This window comes from Erinaceus europaeus, chromosome 12 (assembly GCF_950295315.1).
Source record: "Erinaceus europaeus chromosome 12, mEriEur2.1, whole genome shotgun sequence".
NCBI classification, from domain to species: Eukaryota; Metazoa; Chordata; class Mammalia; order Eulipotyphla; family Erinaceidae; genus Erinaceus; species Erinaceus europaeus.
In genome coordinates, this window is record NC_080173.1 from 74,652,540 (window position 1) to 74,676,940 (window position 24,401).

General features: G+C 36.5%; 2 protein-coding genes across 6 annotated transcripts in view; one reads left to right on the forward strand and one right to left on the reverse strand.

Annotated features, from left to right (window-relative positions):
* NF1 (neurofibromin 1) overlaps window positions 1-24,401 on the reverse strand; it is a 317,563-nt gene that overhangs the window by 100,094 nt on the left and 193,068 nt on the right. The window lies entirely within an intron of this gene.
* Window positions 2,473-5,154, forward strand: OMG (oligodendrocyte myelin glycoprotein). Its single transcript, XM_007530809.2, has 2 exons — window positions 2,473-2,614; window positions 3,472-5,154. The coding sequence occupies exons 1-2, from the start codon at window positions 2,612-2,614 to the stop codon at window positions 4,795-4,797; spliced, it is 1,329 nt and encodes a 442-aa protein (XP_007530871.1). The 5' UTR covers window positions 2,473-2,611; the 3' UTR covers window positions 4,798-5,154.

Sequence of the window (24,401 nt, forward strand, 5' to 3'; positions counted from 1 at the left end):
GAAAGAAATGCAAGTTAATAAAAGAAATACAAGAAAATGCTTGAACAAGGAAAAATTTACAGAGAAGATAAGGAAACCAGAATACAGAAAAGAAAGCTTATTTTAAATATGGCATGGGGCTGATAACATAATGGTCATACAAAGAGACTTTCATGCCTGAGGCCTCAAAAATTTCAGGTTCAATCCCACTGTGCTACCATGAGCCAGAGCTGAGAGAGGGGCTGTGTATGTATGTGTGTGTGCACGCGTGTGTGTCAAAATATAGCAAAAAGAATTCACACAGAAATTTAAAAAACAACTGTATACCACATACTAGTAATGTGTGTGAGTGTGGGTGTCAAAATATAGCAAAAAGAATTCCCTGGTCCTGATAGTAGTGAGAAAAAAAAAAGTGTCAAGAGTCAGGAAAAAACTTAGGTTTTACTACCGCCTCTAAGCAAGTCACTTAATCTCTCTGGGCCTATTAATAAATGGTCTTCTAGGTGGTTCTAAATCTGGTTAATGTTAATTTGTTGAGAGCATTACTAATATGTCGTATATAGTTGTTTTTTTAATTCCTGTGAATTTCTTTGCATGATACTTCCCTGGGATGGCCTAGAGCTCAAGCCTGGGTCTTCGGTTCTGGTATGGTATGCACTCTACCAGGTCCTATCAGGAGTTATCTCCCAGTCTCTGATATTATTAATTTTAAAACATAATACAAATGGTCATTCACACAGTACCAAAGATGGTAAGACAAAATAATACTTATATTCACTAACCAAAGCAAGTTTCATGAAGAAAAAAATGACCTTTAAGCCTAAAGAGTTAAAACATATTGTGGCCAGGTGGTGGCCCACCTGGTTAAGTGCACATTAGAATGAACAAGGATCCCGCCTCTACCTGCAGGGGGGGAAGCTTTGCAAGTGGTGAAGCATTCTGCAAAGTCTCTCTCTCTATATATATATATATATGTATATATCTCCATCTCCCCCTTCCCTCTGGATTTCTCTCCGTCTCCATCCAATAAATATATATGTTTTTTTTTTTAAAGAGATACAACATGTTTGGACCTGGTAGAGGGCTCAGTAGGTAAAGTACAGGCCTTGCTGTGTGAGACCATAGGTTCTACCCCCAGCACAACATGAGAGTAACCTGGACAGCAACAAAGAAATTCTATGGTTCGTGGAGCTATTCTTTGGTATGTCTCTCCTTTTCTCCCTTCCCTAAAAAATAAGAATATAAATTGGACTGCAGTGGTATAAAAAGTATCATGTATAAAATGTCCTATGTTCATTCACCTAGCACCATACCCATATATACACACACACACTTATTTTACAACATAAACTGAAAATTAAAAGAGCAAGGTAATCATTTTAAAAGTATATGGGGGTAAGGTGGAGTAGGATGGGGTTGGTGCAAGGAGGTACCTTGCAGGCACAAAGTCTTGAGCTAAACACCCAGAATTATATGAGCAACAAAATCAAAACAAACAGAAGACTTCATATTTGGTAGAGAGGTACTCTGATCATATGTACATTCTTTCCTTTCTCACATACATTCTCTCATAAAAAATAAACTGTTCTGAAACAGTGCATGGGGCTGCAGAGACAGCATAATGGTTATGCAAAAAGACTTGAAAGCCTGAGGCTCCAAAGCCCCAGATTCAGTTCCCCACATCATCATAGGCCACTGCTGAGCAGTGCTCTGAAGGGGAGGAGATAAAAGAAAAGAAACTGTATTAGCATAAAGTGCATATCTCATAGGTGCAAGGCCCTGGGTTGAATCCATAGCACTGCATTTAAAGAACAAAACAAACAACCAAATCAACAAAACACCCCCTAGGCTGGGGACATAATGCAGTAGCTGCATAGTGGACTTGTATGTAAGAGGCCTCAGGTTCAAATAAAGGGTTCTTAGCTTATGTGCAGCCTTGGTCAAAATACTCACTTATATGAAAAAGATACACACTAAATAATGATATGTAAGGATTTCTGCAGTTCCTAAAAAGAAAGGTAGACATTTAAGTGGTTGATAAATTTGAAAAGATGACTATATAATAACCACGTTGCTACAGTACATAAAAATTACAGAAACTGTATTAGTTTTTAAAAAAAACTCATGACAATGGTACCATTTCAGGGAAAAAAAATATGAAAAAACAGGAATTAAAATAGTTGAACTAGTAAATATGAAAATCATCCGTCAGGAAGAACCAATTCATTTTCAACATGTGAAAAGAATAAAATACAGGGGCATTAAGCAGAACTACAAATTCTTAATGAGGCAAACACAAACAAATACCAGTGAGTAAGGGCCAGGTCTAATGTAAAGGAGGTAATCTATCTCATAGCAAATTTGATGCACACAGACAGATGAATGCTGTAAGTTAAAAAAAAATTCGTTTCATTTTGTTGCGCATGCACCTCTTGCAATAAATTTGAGTCAGCACCAATGACAGCTCTGCAGTCCTCCTATGTGGTACTGATCAGGTGGTTGCAGAGCTTCAGCTCACAGCAACACAATGCAGCTGAGCACAGCCAGAAGCGGCTCCTACTCTCCAGAACAAGGCGACCTTTAAGCTTAAGTTTCCTGAAGAAAATGAGATGCTGATATTGAAGCTGACACTATGGTAAGCTGTTATTTCAATCAGTAAAAGACTGATTTTAAAATTCTTACTATTTCCTCTTTTTTTTTTTTTTTAAAAAAAGGTCAATGTTAGAATTGAATATATGTTTAATAGCAAGTGCATGCACCAGAAATTTGCTGCAGTGTCTGTGGAGGGATTTTTTCCCCTTTTTAATAGTCATTAGGCTTATAAATAAACATGCTGTTTTCCTTTAGAATTGGCACTTGAATAAATTAAGAAAAATTCACTTTAAAATGTGAAGCTTTACGGTATGATTCTGGTCCAGATTTTTCAAGTGTCTTAAAATGTTTTACAAGGATATATTTATTCTACAAAGATAAATATGAAATTTCAAAGTACTGCTTTAATATCTAAATAAACACTTATACACATACATTGGCTGTTACATTACTGCAGAGATTAAAAAAAAACAAAACACCAAAATAGAGACACGACAGCCATTTTTTCCCCATCTGAGTAAGAAGGGATATTATCAAAATTGGCAGTAGCTTAAGATTTCAACTCTTCAATCTCAGAGAATTCCATTTTATAAAATCCATGCTCCAGGAAGATAAATGAGAATATGGGGGAGGGCAGAAGATAGGGGGCTAGGATGAGATAGAGCCAAATGCAGGAGAGAGTAAGGGCAGAAAGTCTCTCTACCACATAGCCCCAATTGAAGGATTAAACATTTGGACTGTAAATGAAGGGGAGCTTTGTTAGTTTAATCACTGGAACAATTATAAAAGGACTCAACAACAAGGAGGTTTATTGAAAATTTTGCCTAATGCTAACTGACCCGTGCAGATGCCTAAATTGTATTTGCATATTAAAAGAAGGGTGTATCTGTTTGTTTCCAGGCTTTGATGGAATATCAAATATTGAAAATGTCTCCCAGCCTGTTCATGCTTCTGTTTCTCACACCTGGTATTCTATGCATATGTCCTCTCCAATGTATATGCACAGAGAGGAGCAGGCATGTGGATTGTTCAGGCAAAAACTTGACTATATTACCATCTGGACTGCAAGAAAATATTATCCATTTAAATTTGTCTTATAACCATTTTACTGATCTTCATAACCAGTTAACCCAATATACCAATCTGAGGACCCTGGACATTTCAAATAACAGATTTGAAAGTCTGCCGGCCCAGTTGCCTCGGTCCCTGTGGAACATGTCTGCTGCTAACAACAACATTAAGCTGCTTGACAAATCTGATACTGCTTATCAATGGAACCTTAAATATTTGGATGTTTCTAAGAATATGCTGGAGAAGGTTGTTCTCATTAAAAATACACTAAGAAATCTTGAGGTTCTCAACCTCAGTAGTAACAAGCTTTGGACAGTTCCGACCAACATGCCCTCCAAACTACATGTTGTGGATCTATCTAACAATTCCTTGACACAAATCCTTCCAGGAACATTAATAAACCTGACAAATCTCACACATCTTTACCTGCACAACAACAAGTTCACATTCATCCCAGATCAAGCTTTTGATCAAATCTTTCAGTTGCAAGAGATAACTCTTTACAACAACAGGTGGCTATGTGACCAAAACCAAAATATTACTTACTTATTGAAGTGGGTGATGGAAACAAAAGCCCATGTGATAGGGACTCCCTGTTCAAGTCAAATATCATCTTTGAAGGTACATGACATATACCCTACACCTTCTGGATTTACCTCAAGCTTATTCACTGGAAGTGGGATAGAGACTGTAGACACCATCAACTCTCTGAGTATGGCAACACAACCCAAAGTGACCAAAATACCCAAACAATACCGAACAAGGGAAACAACTTTTGGTGTCACTTTAAGCAAAGATACCACCTTTACTAGCACTGACAAGGCTTTTGTGTCCTACCCAGATGATACTTCAACAGAAACGATCAATTCACATGAAGCAGCTGCTGCAACTCTAACTATTCATCTCCAAGAAGGAATGGTTACAAACACAAGCCTCACTAGTTCAACAAAATCATCCCCAACACCCATGACCCTAAGTATTACTAGTGGCATGCCAAATAATTTCTCAGAAATGCCTCAACGAAGCACAACTCTTAATCTACGGAGGGAAGAGACGACAAGTGTAAAACCTCACTTACCTTCTGTGGCAAGTGCTTGGGAAGTGAATGCTTTGCTTCTCTTAATGTTCAATGCTGTGGTCATGGTGGCTGTGTAGGGTCTGAATTTTCTGGAACTACTCAAAGAATTCCTCCCTGATGTATAGCTGGGAATATATGCCCCTATCTAACCAGTGATAAAGCTATATTAAATATCAAGAAAGCCAGTCTTATATTTCTGAAACTGATGTAAATGGGTAATTTGTCTTAAATAAAAGAAGTGCACAATGTCTTGGTACTTGCTGCTATTTTACTGTCTGAAGTAAAACTAATGAGTTTCCTTTTAAAAATGAAATTTTTCTTTTTAAGGCTTCAATACATTGCACAAAATACAAAGCATTTAAACTTTAATATGTACTTATGTATGTTTACACTATCAAACATCTGGGGAAAAAATAAAAGGTCTATGCTCATAACTGTGTCATTTGTTTTCTAGTTACACTAGCTTAATCTAGTTAGTAGAATCAAAACAACCTAACAATTTTTGTCCTAATGTACCCGAATAAAGTATTTAAGGTGAATAAAATGTTGGAGGCATCCTACAACTTTGCTACTAAAGTAAAATTGTGGTTACCACCCAATGAATGGTTCTGTCACATCATTATTCTATACACAAACCATAATTGTTTTAAATCTAAATGATGTCCTGCTTCTGAGGAACTCTTGGCTACTTTACAGATTATATAATGGACAAAAGCTCTTCAAAAAGCTAGAAGATGCTAGGCTTTGCATTTTAATAAGGAAAGTTTGGTGGTTTCATTTTTGCATTTAAGAAGAGTATTAAAAACTCACTGAAAAGCTTTAAAGACCCATAAAGAATTTTTTTGGTACATATTTAGTTGACAATAGAAAAAAAAAGTACTGTTTACAAATAAAAAGTTTTCTATGGACAATGAAAGGGGATTTACCTTTTCCACATCAGAAATTAGAATATGACTTAACTGAATTAAAATAATTTTAGCTCCAAGATAAACTCATGGAAATGTAATAACATGGCTACTGAGGAAAGGGAAAAGGAAAATGGGAAAAGGACGGGACTCATTTAGAGTAACAATCAGTATATGAGAGAACAAGACTAAGGCTAGGTGTAGGGAAGATCTTGACATACCAAATAAAAATACATGAGACTCCAACTAGAAGAAAACTGGGATATTCTGTAAATACCAAAGTAAGCTATCTTATAAATTAGTGAGAAATAGTAATTGCCAAGAGTCAGAAAAAAGAAGTCCGGAAACAAGGGTAGATTAAAATGCAAGGCAGTCTAATTGAAATAAGTGAGTCACAAATGAAGCATTTAATTTTTGAGACATAAATGAGGATCAATTTCAAGTCTTCCTAGAGTTGGGAAAAGTGTACAGAAAAACAAATCTTTGTGCTCCTTCCTAAAACGTTGTAAGATTAAGAAAAGATTTCTTTCTATCTTGAAAATACTTGTTTTTAGAGAGAGAAATATCTTTAAAAAAAAAATTTTCCCTTTTGTTGACTTTGTCTTTTATTGTTGTTGTAATTATTGTTGTTGTTGTTATTGATGTCCTCGCAGTTGGATAGGACAGAGAGAAATAGAGAGAGGAGGGGAAGACAGAGGGGGAAGAGAAAGATAGACACCTGCAGACCTGCTTCACCGCCTGTGAAGCGACACAGGTGGGGAGCTGGGGGCTCAAACTGGGATCCTTATGCCAGTCCTTGCATTTCGCACCACGTGCACTTAACCTGTTGTACTACTGCCCGACTCCTGAGAAATAATAGCTTATGTACTTTTCTTTTCCTTTTAAGGGTCAGACTTATGAAAAATTACTATAAGTTTCAATAAAACAATTCCTTTGCTGTGTTGTTTGGTGTATTTTAGAACACTTTCCTACCCTAGCAAATATAAGTGCTTACCACATTAGAAAATTTTACTACAATAAAAAGGGATTGTTTTCAAAAACTTTAAAATAGTGATTTTAAAAATGCACTATTTATCCAAATGGGCAATGTTCCTAATCTCTCCAATCACTGAGCTAGTAGCTTCACCATCCATGATTGAGTTTAATTTGCTTTGATATTTCCTATTTTATCACACATTTGAGTCTCTTTAAAAACACATATACTGAGTTTCACAGAAAGTAGGGCACTTTGAAGGTGCCAAAAATTCAACATTGTCTTAGAAATCCTCTGGAGAAATTGACAAGAAAGTTAAATGATGGATTATAGCATTAGCAGCATCTACAGTTCATGGCAATCTTTCTGACATGTCTGCAAAATGCATAAGAAAACCCCAGGAAATTTATGATTTCTGGCAATTACATAGACTCCTTAGAAAGAAATTATCTAGCCTTTGGAAGTGGGGGTACTTGGAATCAAATGCAGTATCTCACACATGTGAAGCAAGCACTTTACCACTGAGTTACATTCCTGGCCCTATCTAGCCTTAAAGTAATTACATAATACTTACTTCTAAGGAACTTATGTCTTAAGAATTATTGTCAAAATGTTCACTACTTCCCACCAAGATGATAACTACCATATAACTGTGCTCAGTAAACATTTGAAAATGCATTAGTCCTTAATATCTTTCTCAAAAGCTTTGAAGATACATATCCTCCCATCTATCCATCCATCTTTTGATTTATTCATCCAGCAGGTTGGATTGGTTCTATTTTTACAAGTTTCTCACTAGTCAAGATAATTCAAATAAAAGCATAAACACAAAAGCAAATGCAATAAGGGATAAAGTAGCAGTGAATAGTGTGTGTTATCCTACAAAAGACCTAAATCCTGCCCTGTCTTTTTTTTTTTTTCCTCCAGGGTTATTGCTGGGCTTGGTGGCTCCTGGAGGCCATTTTTTCCCCCAACTTGTTGCCCTTGTTGTTGTAGCCTCATTGTGGTTATTATTGCCATTGTTGACACTGTTCGTTGTTGGATAGGACAGAGAGAAATGGAGAGAGGAGGGGAAGACAGAGAGGGGGAGAGAAAGATAAGACACCTGCAGACCTGCTTCACCGCCTGTGAAGCGACTCCCCTGCAGGTGGGGAGCTGGGGGCTCGAACCCGGGTCCTTACGCCGGTCCCTGCGCTTTGCGCCACATGCGCTTAACCCACTGTGTCACCGCTCGACCCCCGCCCTGTCATTTTTTTAGTGTACAACTCAGGACAAGTCATTTAACTGCTCTTATCACTGTTTTTTTTTTTCCATTTATAAAACAGACTGCCAGACTCTAGTGTTTCTCTCCGAGAACTAAATAGTACAGTCCACATTAAGCCTTATTGCTGTCTTAAACTCCACATTTCAATATGCTGTACTGTTGCTACTACTGTTATCAGTAGTTTATTAAATATGCATATCTATGCCCAAGGTTTTGAGAAATTCCCATCTATGAAAACATCCAAATTCTATGAGATGAGAAATGTTCAATTTGCCCCAGTCTCTACTACTCTAGAATTCAACTTCAGACACCAGTGCAACAGGAACCCAGAAGAAAGTCAAAGTAATATTTATATGTCATAGCAAAACAGCTAAGTATTTTGTATATGTGTAAATAGCTATGGAGAAAGAACAAATATATACTGTTCAAAAATCTTCTGTAACAATGCTCTAAAAAAACAAGTTCCTTTATTTGATACCAAAAATCTCAGAATGTCAATCTAAAATATTTTCTTGCTTAGTCCTTATGAAATTTACTAACTAGCGAAGAAATAATATCACATATTGCAAACTGTTAACCAACATCATATTTAGAGGCAGAAAGTCATATTTCCCTTGTAATTAGTATCAAAACAAGGATGCCTATCATCATTAATTGTTGTTGTTGAATTTATTTATCTACTAATGAGAAAGATAAGAGGAGAAAGAAAGAACCAGACATCACTCTGGTACATGTGCTGCTGGGGACTGAACTCACACTTGAGAATCCAATGCTTTATCCACTGCACCACCTCCTGGACCACCATCATTAATTTTTTTTTTCAGAGGTTGAGAAAATAGTTCAGTTAGTAAGAGTTCTAGATTTACATGTCCAAAACTCTGGTTCAATCCCCAAAGATACATGTACTGGAATGGCCTGTGTCTCTAATATGATGCTCTTTGTATGATTTAAATAATAAAGTTAATCTTAAAAACTGTTTTTAACATTATTTGAGAAATTCCAGGATAAAATCAGAAAACAATAGATAAAATTATGGGAAAGTAAGAAACAAAATAGTTATTGTTAACAGGTGAAATAAATGTCTATTTAAGAATACTTTCCTAAGAATTACTTCAAATAAATGATTATAAAATAAATATGAAAACATTAATGGTCTTTTGTATGCTGATCACAAATACTTAGAAAATTACAGGGAAAATAAACCATTTATGCTAACAAACCAAAATACACAATGTCAAAAACCGTTCTTCACATGAAATGTGCAGAACAAAATAGGAAAAAGATGAAGTATAAAACAAGAGGTGACAATGTTCCCAGTTGTGACCATGAGCTACGAGCTCAGACCAATGGGGGCTTAGAGGTTACACAGGCTCTGGTGCTAAATATATTTATGGGCCCTGGATTAGGTGGATGGAGGTACATAGTTAATTCTACCCACCGAATTTTATCAAGAATAAGTTACTCTCTACCCTAGTCTCTCAATCTTTGTTTTTCTCTCTCATAAACATAAGCAAAATGTATAAGATATAAAAATATGTTATAAATCTGTATATAAAAACATAAAAGGAATACACAAAATATTAGTACTAAATATTTTAGTTAACTATACTTAAAAAATAAAAGATCTGGGTGCCAGGCGGTAGTGCAGTGGGTTAAGCATATATGGTGCAAAGCTCAAGGACCAGTGTAAGGATCCCAGTTTGAGCCCCAGGCTCCCCCCACCTGCAGGGTTTTGCTTCACATGTGGCGAAGTAGGTCTGCAAATGTCTATCTGTCTCTCCCCGTCTTCCCCTCTTCTCTTAATTTCTCTTTGTACTATACAATAACAGCTATAACAACAATAACAATAAAAACAACAAGTGCAACAACAAGAGCAACAAAAATGGGAAAAAATGGACTCCAGGAGCAGAAGATTTATGGTGCAGGCATCAAGCCCCAGCAATAATCGTGGAGGCAAAAAATAAATAAAAAAAAAATAATAATAAAAAAAAATAAAAGACATCTAAGAAAATAACAGCTATTCAAGGGATTTATTGTAAGAAAACAATAGAAGATGCAAAATGAACTATGAATAGGTCAACATCATGCTCAAAGATGAAAAGTTGTATTTCTATTAAAATCAGAATAAAAACAAGGGTACCTATTATCCTATTTTTTAACATTTGGGAAATTTTAGAACAAACCCCAAGAAACAACAGGAGAAATTATAAGCAAACAAGAAACTGATAATTAGTAGGTGAAATAATTGTCTCTTCAATGTATAGATAATTATCATGAAGTAAAATCAAAGATAGAAACATTTTATTTCTTAGAAGCATGTCTATATGCTACTGGATTACTTCATTTCTAAGTGGTAAATTATTGTAAATTATTTGTTGGACTTTGGCCCAACATATCTAATAAATCTGTCCTTAAAAACAAAAACCAACTTCCTTTTAAGGCTCTGTGCCTCACCTGCAAGGAGGAAGCTTCATGAGAGGTGGAGCAGTGTGGCAGTTTTTTTATCTCTCTCTCAATTTTATCTCCCCCCTCTCAATTTCTCTGTCTCTACCAAGAGAAGAGGAGGAGAAAAGGTGTGTGTGTTGGGGGCAGGGGGGTTGGCAACCAAAAGCAGTGAATCTGTCATCCAGGCAGAGCCCTAGTGATAAGTGGTGGCAATAATTAAAAAAATCCAGTGGGGGTTGTATTGTTAAATGGGAATCTGGGGAATGTTATGCATGTACAAACTATTGTATTTACTGTTGAATGTAAAACATTAATTCCCCAATAAAGAAATAAATTATATATAAAAAAAATCCAACAATCTCATAATAAAATCTAAACTTATTTGGCTTACCATATAAGGTCCTGGGTTCCTTTACCCTGTCATCCTAAAACCTTTCCTGCTCTTCCACATAGTTTGATTCAGTGCAGTATCTTTCTGTTTCTCTAATTCACTAAACACATGCTCACTCTATCTACCTACCTCCCTACCTATCTAATCTATATTTCTATCTCTCTTACATCGTCAAGGTTATCGCTGGGCTTGGTGCTAGCTAGTACTACTAATCCATCTAGTGGCCATGTTTTTCCCCTTTCTCTTCTTTTCTATTTTATTGGGTAGGATAGAGAAAAATTGAGAGGGGAGTGGATAGAGAGAAGGCAGATACTCGTAGACTTGCTACACTGTTCATGAAGCTTCTCCCCTGCAGGTGGTGAGTGGGGGGCTCAAACCTGGGTCCCTGTGCATGTCTTGAGCTTACCTGCCTAGCCTCCACCATGCTCTCTCTTTTAGGTTTCTAGAGAAGCTATGTGTCCTCTTTAGTACAGTCCTCTCCCTCTTCTTTCCCTTGCAACCCTTATTCATCTTTCTGATTTCAGTGTAGGTAACATTTTCTCCTAGAAGGTTTTTCTTTCTCTTTCTTTCTTTCTTTCTTTCTTTCTTTCTTTCTTTCTTTCTTTCTTTCTTTCTTTTTTAACCATTTTAATACAAAATTATAAATAAGAATAAGTTAGTATTAAGAGGCAGAAAGATAGCAGCTTGGAGACAACATCTGGCATGAGCTCTGCAAGGAGGCTGCTTTAAACCTGGGAATTTCAGCCACCAAGTTTCAGATGCTACTATGATGCCAATCTGACTTCCCTGGGCAGATGACCCCACCAAAGTGTCCTGGAGCCCCGCCTCCCCAGGCCCCTGCTCCACTAGGAAAAGAAGAGAGACAGGCTGGGAGTATAGATCAACTTGCCAATGCTCATATTCAGTGGGGAAGCAATTACAGAAGCCAGACCTTCCCCCTTCTGCACCCTACAATGATCCTGGGTCCGTATGCCCAGAGGGATAAAGAATAGGAAAGCTTTCAAGAGAGCAGATGGGATACGAAGTTCTGGTGGTGGGAATTGTACCTCTCTTATCCTATGGTCTTGTCAATATTCCCATTTTATAAGTTAAAAAAAAAAAAAAAGAGTGATTATTGCTCAAAGGTATAAGTGATAACTGGTTGGCAAACAACCATCCATAGTCCAAGTGAAAACTCAAAAGTCTTATTCTAATGGCATGTTCTTCAATTAGGTCAAAGTCCTACCTTCACTGATAAATCTTTCCTCTAGACTATGAAGCTGGGTTTTGACCTATTGTTAGAAATTTGGTGTCAGAATAAAATTCAGAAGTCTGATGTGGAATATAGAGAACTGCAAAACATCAATATAAAAAAAAAAGTAGCAAATTTGACTCAGAGACTTTGTGAAAACTAAAGTGGTTATTGTTGGTGAAGGTGGAGGCACAGAACTTTGATGCTGGGTGTGATGTGGAACTGTACCCCTCCCCTGTAATCTTACAACTATATAAACCACATTGAAATCACTAATAAAAGCAACCCCCCCCACAAAAGACAAATCAAAGAAGGGCTAAGAATAAAGAAGGGTTTGGCCTGACTGCTATTTGTCACACAGATATTAATTCTGGGGAGTGACAACAATGGGAAGAACAACCCAGAAGGTTAATTCTGGTACCTGTGAACAATTTAGTACAAGCACATTTATCTATGAAAGTCAGTGAGGTAAGTAGAAACAAATGTCACCTTAACTGTTAATGATGTGTTAAAGAGATTAATTTGTTTCACACTTTGAAAACTGTGGTATACAAAATGAGTTTTACCCCAACATAATTTTATTGAAGAAATAATGGTCTACAGGACAGTTGTTGACACATGGGTACAGTTCCTTATCTCCCTGTGATAGATGTCTGCATGCCACCCCCACCACCAACTTAAGTTTTTCTTTACCATTGTGCAATGGGGTCTCTAATACCCCCTTTAGCCTCCGATCTCCTATTTTCCCAGAATCCTTTGCTCTGCTGAAATAGCATACCCAGCCCAAATTCCACTGTTTTTCTTTTTCCTGTTTCTTAGGTTCTATCTATAGCTGAGATCATCCAGTATACAATTTTCTCCAATTTATTTCACTTAACACAAACTCAATGTAAAAAAAAAAAAAATGAATTTATTAATGATAGAAAGGACAGAGAAAACCAAAGCATCATTATGGCACCCATAATACTAGGGATTGAACAAGGGTCCTCATGGTCCTAAGTCTAGTACTCTAGCCACAGCAACTCCTACCAGGCCAAGAAGCTCAGCTGATTTTAGATCAATAGCCGCAACTTCACCAAGCACGCTTAGAAGCCAGCTGAGACACAAGCTCAATATATCCACTTATCTTTCCTTTAATAAACTGTTTAAGTATTTTTATTTATTATTACTATTGGATAGAGACAGAGAAATTGAGAGGGGGAGAAAAAGAGAGAGACAGAGACACCTGCAGCACTTCTTCACCACTTATAAAGTTTTCCCCCTGCAGGTGGGGACCAGGGGCTTGAACCCATGTCCTTGTGCACTGTCATGTGTGCGCTTAACCAGGTGTGTAACTGTCTGGCCCCCTTCACTTATCTTTTCTATAAAACATGATTTGATATTCTAAATTTTTTAGAAGTCACAGATGAGATTAAAGCACAAAAATTACAGAGACACGCACAATCATGCAATAAAAATAGAAGAACTTCAATGTTCTTGCTCACTAAGTTTGCTGAAAGCACACTGTTATCTAATAAAATAGCATGCAGAACTTGTGTAGTTTGATGGAAAAATATTGTATTTATGGCTTGGGATACTCAAAATAGTGAAGATGTCAGCCCTCCCCAAATTCAGCTACTAGTTAAATAAAGTCATGATCAAAATTCTGACTTTTTAAAATAAAGCATCAAAATCAATCTAAAGTCATATCATTCATACTTAGAGATAGGGAGACACATCACCTATATTTCCCACAGTGCCACAGCACCTCACATGTGGTGCCAGGGCTCAAACCTAAGCAACACACGACAAGGCATGAGCACTATCTAGTGAACTATCTCTCACATCTCTAACACATAATAGTCTTGACTTTTGTTTTTTTAATTTCTTGTCTCTAGAGTTATCACTGGGGCTCAGTGCCTGCACTATGAATCTATTGCTCCTAGAGGCTAGTTTTTCCCTTTTGTTGCCCTTGTTGTTTATCGTTGTTGTTGTTGTCATTATTGTTGTCATCGTTGTTGGACAGGGCAGAGAGAAATGGAGAGAGGAGGAGAAGACAGATAGACACCTGCAGACCTGCTTCACCACCTGTGAAGTGACCCCCCTGCAGGTGGGTAACCGGGGGCTGGAACCGGGACCCTTGTGCAGGTCTTTGCGCTTTGCGCCATGTGCACTTAACCTGCTACACTACCACCTGGCCCCAATAGTTCTGACTTTTAAGGATTACAGCAGATTTAGAAATGGAAGGTAGAATATATCTAGCCTATATTTGTCAACTGAATGACTTTATATTGTTGGCATTATTTCAATGCAATTAAATTTATCAAATAAAATGAAATTTACAGATTCAGATGCCTAAGGGAAGCAATGATTAATCCAACTCTAATTATAAAGTCAGAGATGACATATTCTAAATCAGAAAATGTAGCTTTTTTCTATGAGTTATTTTGTTGCCCATAGTCACAGTTCAAACAAACAACACTTCTGGAAGGCTGAGGGAATTCCAGTGTCTGTCAACTGCCTTCCCTCAACAGAAAATGGACTAAGATATAATTTCCCTCATAAAATATAATATATATAAAAAAAAGATCAAAAAGAAGATTAGGATGCCATATACCACAATAACCACTGGGAAGGCTCTCATTTGCCAACCAAAGCCTTAGTGGCTACTACTGCATCTGAGATATTATGTAGTGTAAGAAAATTGGCACAACCAGTTGTGGATGCTACTATGATTTCACCCTGAACTTCCTGGGCAGATGACCTCACCAATGTGTCCTAGAATCTCACCTCTCCAGAGCCCTACCCCACTAGGGAAAGACAGAAACAGGCTGGGGTATGGATGACCTTCCAGTGCCCATGTCCAATAGAGAGGCAGTTACAGAATGCAGACCTTCCACCTTCTGCACCCCATAAAGAATTTTAGTAAATACTCACAGAGAGATAAATATTAGGGGAAGATAACCAGAAGGCTCTGAACATCCATTCCATCAGGACTCGGAGAGAGAAAAGGGGGAGAGGAAGGACACTCAGAAGTAGCAGGTGTTGACTTAGAAAGGAAAAGAAGGCAGGACCACAGACAAAGTGGATATATATATCCATATCTGTGACCTTGGGAGAACTATTGCAGTTTCCAGTGGAGAGTATGGGAACACAGAACTCTGATGGTGGGAAAGGTGTAGAATTATACCTGTTATCTTATAATTTTGTATGTCAATATTAAATCACTAATAAAACAATTTTTTAAAAAAGTGGCACAGAGCCATATGACATCTATTAGACATCAAATATTCAGCTATATTTTCCTCAATGTGATGACAGAAAGTAAAGAAGTATTTTAAAAATAACTTCATCTATTTATAGTTCTCATGGTTACTCTCTACTACAATGACTACATAAAATCTTTCTTGCTTTAACAAAGTTTACTTGAAGTGTTACAATTCTTCTGAGTCTAAATTTTGAAAAATTACAGGGCAAAACAGGAACTTACGTTTCTTTTTGCATGCTGAAAGCTCTTTAAAGCATCTAAATTGAAACATATCAAGATTAATCAAAATTAACCAAGAAGTCAACTGAAACATATTAACTATGAGTTCACGATAAGATGATTTAAATTTAAAACATAAATGTTACACACAATATGTTTAAGTTTTTGCATTTTCCTCCAATGCAGTGATAGTAATTCATTATGTCCATTCTAATGTGGCGGTTTTCACTGGGAATATCTTTTAGATGTCTCCTTTCAAATAAGAGTCAGTTTCTAAGTCAGAAAAAAATTCAATTTAAACAGAAACAGTATTACTACATGCAGTACTTTATCAAAAAAGTTCAAATATGAAGATCTTCCTGCCACATTAAAAATACTTTAGGCTTTGACTTCCAAAATGTATATACCTAAAATAGGATTAAAAAGAGACAGCATGATTTGAAGTAAATAAAATACCACCAATAGAGATGTTTCTGAATGGAATAATTACCAGCATGTAGTTATTGCGAACTGCTAGTTTTAAATTTTTTCTATATTGTTTCATACAATCAACCTTTCTAGAAACGTCATTACCACTTCAACAAACCTCTTAAATATAATTCATGATCAATTCTTTCTTAAATTATATATATACACTAAAAGAGTTGGTTAAAAACAACTTTTTTATAGCAATAATCACTGTTTTTAGTAGAACATGTCAAGTCATAACCACTAGGATTACTCACTAAGCATCAATCAGTAAATAATCTTTGATGAGTAAATGCCTTCAACTTTTAAAAATACATTTTTAATAAGGAAAGAACCAGAACATCACTTTGGCACATGTCATGCTAGTATCAAACTCAGAGCCCTGTGTTTGTAAACTCTGTACTTTATAGTTATACTGCCTCCTTGGTCACCAAAGTCTTTCTTACATAACACCTAAAGTCATTATACTTCTTTTTTAAACATTACTTTATATATTTTATATACCTTCAATTAAGAACTCCAATTCTAATCACTACAATTCAACTCTCCTTTCCTCAGACATGTGTCTATAATTAAAACTGGTTAGTTTTAACACAATCATTAAATATACAAATAATTAAATACTAGGTTAATTTATTAAATGTTCTAAGAAACAACACATATTTTGCCTGATTCTGGGTATCCAGATGGAAACACTGAAGGTCTGGGAGTTATAAGCCCAAAATATGAGGGTGGGGACTTAGTTCAGCACATCTGAGCACAGGATCTGCATGTCGGATTCCAAAAAAATCATAGATTCAATTCCCAGAACCACCATAAGCCAGAGCCAAGTAGTGCTCTGGTCTTCTCTTTCTGTGTCTCTCTCATAAAAATAACTAATAACTTATTCAAATGCTTTTAAAAATTTCATTATGTGAACAGGAAAAATGACATGCAACCCCATGTTCACTGCAGCATATATATAATGTATTGTGTATTATAATAATATGTTATTATAACTAAGATATAGAAATAGCTTAGGTATTCACTGACAAATGAGTAGATAAAATGTGTAATATATATACAATATATGTATAATGTATGTACTACATATACATCCTTCCCTATACACAAAACACATGTATTATACACATACACATGCAGAATGGAATATTATTCAGTTATAAAAATAAGTGTTGCTGCCCAGGAGGTGTATAGTGGACTGTCAAGTGTTGGACTCTCAAGCTTGAGGTCCCAATATGATACCTGGCAACACATGTACCAATGTGATGCTCTAGTTCACTCTCATATTAACAGGTCAATCTTTTTAAAAAATGAATCTTGCCATTTTCATTAGCATTGCTAGGCTTTGAGGGAATTAAGTAAAATAAACCACTGTATGGTCTTACTGATATGTGGGGTCTTACAAAACAACAACTGACTCAGATATACAGACCACAGACTGGTAGTTGTCAAAGCCCAGGGAAAGGGATAGGCAAAATAGCGTAAAGGTGCTCTAAACGTAAAACCTCCTGTTATAAAGTAAAGGGGATATAAGTACAGTATGGTCACTTCAGTGTTACATATTTGAAAGTTGCTAAGACAGTAAATCTTTTTTGTCTGTTGGGGGAGGGCACAAGAGGGATGTGTGTGTGCTAGAGAATGAATTTAGGGCCTTATTACAAGAAAAGTATACTCTACCACTAAACTCAATTGTCACAAGAGTAAATTGAAAAGTTCATATTATAATAAAAATAATTCTGTAATTATGTGTGGTGAAAGATGTTAACCAGAATTAGCATAGTGATGATTTTACAATGTATGTATACAAATACTTAAGATTTTATACTATGTCCTAAAAGTAACATGTATATCAACTAAATCTCAATTGAAAGGGGAAAATAATATTCAAACATGGTCATCGAAAAGTATTTGTTACTATACACCACAGAAATACCTTAAATAATCTACTTTTAAATACAAATAAAACAAAAATTTTAAAGTTGGAAAAAAAAAAAGAAAAAAGAAAGGGGAGGGGGAAATGACTGCAGGGAGAAGTGGAGTCATCCTTGTGCAAACACTTAGGCCTAGCAATAACCCTGGTGGAAAAAAAGAAAAAAAAAGATATTCTAAAAAGCAAAGACTGCTTCTATTTCAACCTTGAGTGTCACTGACATGCAAGAGAAATTTTAAGTGTTTTTATCAGAGCCAGAAGTCCAAAATAAAAGTTATCAAAGGAAATTATCGCTTCTAGAGTGACTAAATTCCAACTTGAAATTCACAAGAAAATGCTGTAAAATGTATAAGAATAGGCGATTTGTAAATAATATAATTTTTTAAAGTTTGGCAAGAATCAATATACAAAGGTAGAAAATAGCCACTTGATTCATATATTGACATTGTTTGGAGGTTCTAGCAGAGGAGCACAGCTATTGTAGAGGCTCCACCAAAGACCACTATGTCTCATTCAGAGAAATTGTTCTTTTTGATCAAGATTGCAGCTTAAGGACGGATTCACATGCAATAGAGATGGAGGGTGATCCTAGACACATAAGTGGTATGACAGATGTCATAACCAGGTTGCCCTTATATCTAAAACCACTCACAATCTTGATCAAAAAGAACAATGTCAATATAGGTGGTTTAATAAATTTCAAAAACAACTTTAAAAGGCTCAGTATAAAAGTAACATTTTCACATGTGATCCCTTTCTTAAACTAATTTTATAATAATAAAGTGTATTTTGTTTTTTAATAAGTTACTTATTAGAAATTATGTTCCTTTTTTAACATTTAAAAATAATCATGAGCAAAAGTTATCCTGTAAACATAAATACAGATTCTTTAAGAAAAAAAACACTTATAGCTAATATTAATTTGTAATTGATGATTATCACAGAAGGTAAAATAGTATATTCATCTAGCTGGTCAGTCCAGTGAAGAACTCATTAATGTATACATGGATAAGAGAACTAAAAAAAGTAATATTCACTGGATTTTTAAAAAATAAATGAGTATATTTACTCATTTATTTATATTATCCTTTCATAGTATTCTCTAATTCCATCCCAGGTGGTTCACTTTCTAACAAAGTCCCAAAACCTAGATATAGACCCGGTTCTGTGAGAGAGAGCATATGTTCACACATAAACTAGTGCAAAATATATACCTGAAAGCAGAAGTACACTAAAGTTTGCAGTAAGTACCCCCCCAACACTTCCTCTCCACTATTCCAACCTTTGCGTCCATGATTGCTCAACAATTTGTTTGGCTTTGTATGTTAACTCTCTTTTCAGCCACCAGGTTCCAGATGTCATCAGGATGCCGGCCAGGCATCCCTGGAATGAAGACCCCACCAATGTGTCCTGGAGCTCTGCTTCCCCAGACACCCACCCTACTAGGGAAAGAGAGAGGCAGACTGGGAGTATGGACCGACCAGTCAATGCCCATGTTCAGCGGGGAAGCAATTACAGAAGCCGGACCTTCCACCTTCCGCAACCCACAATGACCCTGGGTCCATGCTCCCAGAGGGATAGAGAATGGGAAAGCTATCAGGGGAGGGGATGGGATATGGAGATCGGGTGGTGGGAATTGTGTGGAGTTGTACCCCTCCTACCCTATGGTTTTGTTAATTTATCCTTTCTTAAATAAAAAAAAAAGTAATAATCATTGGATTTTTAAAAAATAAATGAGTATATTTACAAACATAAAAATATATACTTAAAAGAAGTATATATTTAAAGTATATATTTTAAGTATATATATTTCTTTAATATACTAAAGAAAGACTTTAATGCTTTGACATCTGCCAAACACCACTGCTATTGATAGAAGCTGTTTGGAAATCACTTAATAGGTCATCTCCAAAGAACAAAGAGGAAGCCAGTTTAGATCATGTGAATTTCTCACTAGTTACATTTAAACAGAATACAGGCAGTAGGGACCTGATCCTCTGAAGATTAGGCATACTGAAGAACACCTAAATTCTTACTGTCTTCAAAGAAGAAACATCTGAAAGTAATATTGTTATAACAATTCTCAATTACATGTTAGAAATAAAGTATTTTTACCATATATTAGAGATCTAAAATTAACACTGAACCTTTCAAAAAGAGAAAAGAAATGTTTAACTGTTGGGTTGCATCGAAGGGGAGAGAAGAGACCAGGAACTCGTGGCTGAGCAAGAAGGCAATGCAATGCCTTTATTGATCAGAGACAACACCTTTATATCTTTTGAAACGGAAGTGGCAGGTTGGAAAAGGAAATGGCTAGGAGAGGGGGTGGAGAAAAGAAAAGAGCGCAAAGGTAAAAAGCTTCCATAGCAGCTGTTGCCAAGGTTCTAACCAATGGGATAAACCAGTACCCTGCAGGCAGGGCAGGTCTCAGTCAACACAATGATTATGTAAATAGACCACAGCATCAAACAGTGCAGGGGACCTGGCGTAATGACCAACATCACCCCCTTTCTTTTTATCTAATGGCCATAATATCAGGAATGTGGGTTGCTTTGTGAGGCAGGGAGTCTGATAGGAGGAGGCACACCTTTGGGGTTCTATTGTCCCTCCTTGCTCAACCTCTTGTAGAGAGAGAGACTAACAGGATTGTCACACCCCTCAGGTTCAAGCCCTGCCAAGCTCAGCCACATCCTCACAATTTCCCAACATCTCCCTCTTTCTTAATGGCCATATATAAATGGGTCAATGTCTGTAAAAGACTCCATTTCTGTCAGAGGAATAGCAGTGTAGGGGTGAACAGAAACCTGTATCGTGCAGGTATTTCCAAAAAGAACTGGAATAAGACTGGGAGGGACATGTAGGAGAGCAGCAAGAGCCAGTGTGATGTAAAGGGGAGTCCTGATGGGCAAAAGGGGGAGTTTCTTGTCTCTGCGGGCAGGGTCTGCAGGCGAGGAGGGCATTTCCTGCCTCTGGGGACAGGGCCTGCAGGAGGCGGGATATGGTCTACCAAGCAAAGGGGTTATTCGGAGCTGTAGAGTCCCCAAGACACCTGGCTGCAATGTCCATGGACAGCTGCGGGTCAGTCTTTGAGAAACCCAGCAGCGTAAAGGGAAGCTGCTGTAAAGTTGTGTAAAGTGTCTAAGAGGTGTACCAGTAAGTCTGATATAAGTGTCAGTCCAATGCTGACAACCAGGGGAAGAAATGCCAGGGGATGAAACACTGCACGATTATCTCGAATTCCGCTTAGTAAATGAGGACTGTGGAAATCTAATACAAGCCAAAAGCTTGGTAGTACAACAATTTTAGTATACTTATTTATGCAATAGTCAAATCTAATGACTCAGCTCATTGAGACAATTCAACAAGCACATAATGGGATGGTGAAATGCTAATGATTCCGCTTTTCTGTAGAAAGTGAGCTGGAACCACCAAAAGGTGACAGGTGAAGCAAGAAGGGCAGACAGCGATGGGAGAGAGAAAGGCGGTAGGAATGTCCTGTCCTTTGGAGTCTGTGAATCAGGTTCTCCAGATTGTGTCAAGTAACATCATGAGTTTTTTTTTGGGGGGGCAGCTGTAGTTATGGGCGATGTCAGAGGTCAGGGGTCCAAACTGGATTTCTGGGGATTCCGTTTGAGAAGATGCTTCTTCATGTGAAGACTTGACATAGCTGTAATCGCTTACTTGTGAAACAAAACTTGTAATAAGTTAGAAGTTTACTATAATTGATAACTCGATTATTATTATTAGTTTAAGTACCTTTATAATTTTGGAAGTCCTTTCTAGTATGATTCTAAGGTTGTTTAAAAAGTTGAAACTCAATAAATGTGGAAAGGTAAACAGAAGAACCATTGTTAGAAGGCTCAGGCATGAGAATCATTAGCATTTCACCATCCCATTATGTGCTCGTTGAATTGTCTCAATGAGATGAGTCATTAGATTTGACTATTGCATAAATAAGTATACTAAAATTGTTGTACTACCAAGCTTTTGGCTTGTATTAGATTTCCACAGTCCTCATTTACTAAAGAGCATAAGAAAACAGATTCAAGTTCAAACACTACTCACTTTTAAATTTCATTTGTCTTAAAAACTATGAAATTTATCAAACTCGATATATCTCCTGTGCTAGGATGAGGTTTCATTCACCCAGCTGCCCCTCCCTTAAAAATTTAGTTCTTAGATTTGTTTGCCATCCAAATGTTAGACTAAATTTTCATAATAGTTTCAAAACAGAAGAACATGCTGTTCAAACTACCACTCATTAGCCTGTTCCCACTGCTTATTGCTAACATTCTGGGATCATCTTCAGCAATGGCAACCTCGGGTTCTATGATAACTTCAAATACCAGGATAAGTCTAGTAACACTGAATTCAGAGAGAACCTCAAATTTCAAAACAACTCAACATTCAGAATCTATCTAGAAGCCTAAGATGACATCACTGGTAATAGGAATAGTTACAAGCAAAACTATAAATACTACAGAGTGGAGTCAAAACACTGAAACCAATAAACAACATTCATTTTCCCCCCTACATAACATTTTTGCTACTTTATGTGTAACCAGGCTAAAATGGACTTGAATTGTTTGCTTTCCTATCTCAGTTCATCTGCTGAATGAAAAAGCATACAAAGATAATTTCAACTTACTTCTTGTGAAATCGTCATTATTCTAGCTTAATTTTGTTTTTTGCAAATTTTAATTTAACTTAACATGATAATTTTCTTCCTTATAACAACTAAAAAATAAGAGGTGGGGTGAGATAGCATAACGGTCATGGAAAGAGACTCTCATGTGTGAGGATCCATAGTCCTAGCTTCAATCCCAAGTATCGCCATAAGACAGAGCTGAGCAGTGCTCTGGTAAATAATAAAAAAAAAATTTTTTTAATTAAAATAAATAAAAACTAAAAATAAGCCAACTGTCATTTGACTTTCAAATTTCTGAAAAGTTAAAGCTCAGATTTCTATATTGAAGGGTAAGAGGAGAAATTATATTGGTGATGTTTAAGCAAAGTATGCTTCTGTTTGCATTTGTATGTATGTGGTGGGAAGTGGGAGAAAAGATGGCAGCAGATTTAGAGTAGTGCGTGTTGTCTTTGTAGTATTTTACTTAAGACAAAAAAGATTATCTTGGGTTGGGATACAGCTCACTCCATACAACATTTGCTTTCACCATGCACAGGATCCTGTGCTCAATCCCAAAACCTTGTGGAAGCACCATGGTTGACATGAGAGAAACTCCAAGGATACTGTAGTAGTACTGAGATGTCTTTCTTTTCAGTCTCCGCTCTCTTTTCTCATGTGTATTCATGAGAATAGAAAAATGTAAAACCTGGCCTGGAAAGTCACTTAGCAGTGGCATTATGCATTATGCATTTGTGAGGTCCTTGCATCACACACATGCTACCAGGATGACTGCTGGGGCTTTGTGCCTGCAAGATGAATACACCACTCCTGGTGACCAAAATCTTTTTGTAAATCTTTGCTCGTGCTGCCCTTTTTTTTTTTTTCTTATTAAAGAGGGTCAAAAAAAGGTGTCAAGGAATCATATTTCGAGCTTGTTGATCAATACAGAATGTAAGTTTCTGGGTCTGTAGCCTAGTTTTTGGTTTTGTTTTGCCACTAGGGTTATCACTGGGGCTTGGTACATGCATGACAAATTCACCACTCCTGGTGGTTGCATTTTAAAAAAAAATTTTGATAGAGACAGAAATAATGTGATGATAACAATAATTATCCATTGTCTTCTTGAACCCTAAGACAGCAGGAACCTCACATTTCCATTATAGAGCCTATATTTCCCCCAGTCCTGGAACCTTAGGGTGGGGCCCACTTTCCTGCATGCTTCTCTCAATTCACATCAAATAATATTGCACTGTTAACAGTAATACATCAGAAGGCTATTGTGGGGGTCAAATGAAAAATATTCAGTATACATTTTGTTAGAAAGAAAAGCACTGAGTGAATGTTAGCTTTTATTTTTATTACTACTATCACTTAGAAAGCAATTTCCAAATATCACCATATAAATTTATCATACTTTGGATATGGGTAAATAGCATAATGGTTATGCAAAGAGACTCTCTTGCCTGAGGCTCCAAAGTCCCAGGCTCAATCCCCTGAACTACCATAAACCAGAGTTGAGCAGTGCCCTGGTAAAAAAAAAACCAAATAAACAACAACAACAACAGGGTAGGGGTAGAGGTAGACAGCATAATGGTTACATAAAGAGACTCTCATGTCTGAGGCTCTGAAGTCCCAAATTCAATCCCCTGCACGACCAAAAGCCAGAGCTGACCAGTGCTCTGGTGAATAAATTAACAACAACAACAACAAAATCAAACTTATCACATTACTATTTCATGATAAAAATGTTTCATCATATATCAACTTTTCCCTGTTTGAAACACATTATTTTAATTTTTTGCCGTTATAAATAAGGTTGCAATAATTATCCTGTATTTATGTAACTTAGGTATAAATACACAGGAGAAAATGTGAGAAAAAGACCTAAATTGGGTTTAAATTTGGGCTGCATAAATATAAAAATTGAAATTTACATGAGGGGGTCAGTGGTGCTATTTAACATATTGGCAAAAACATT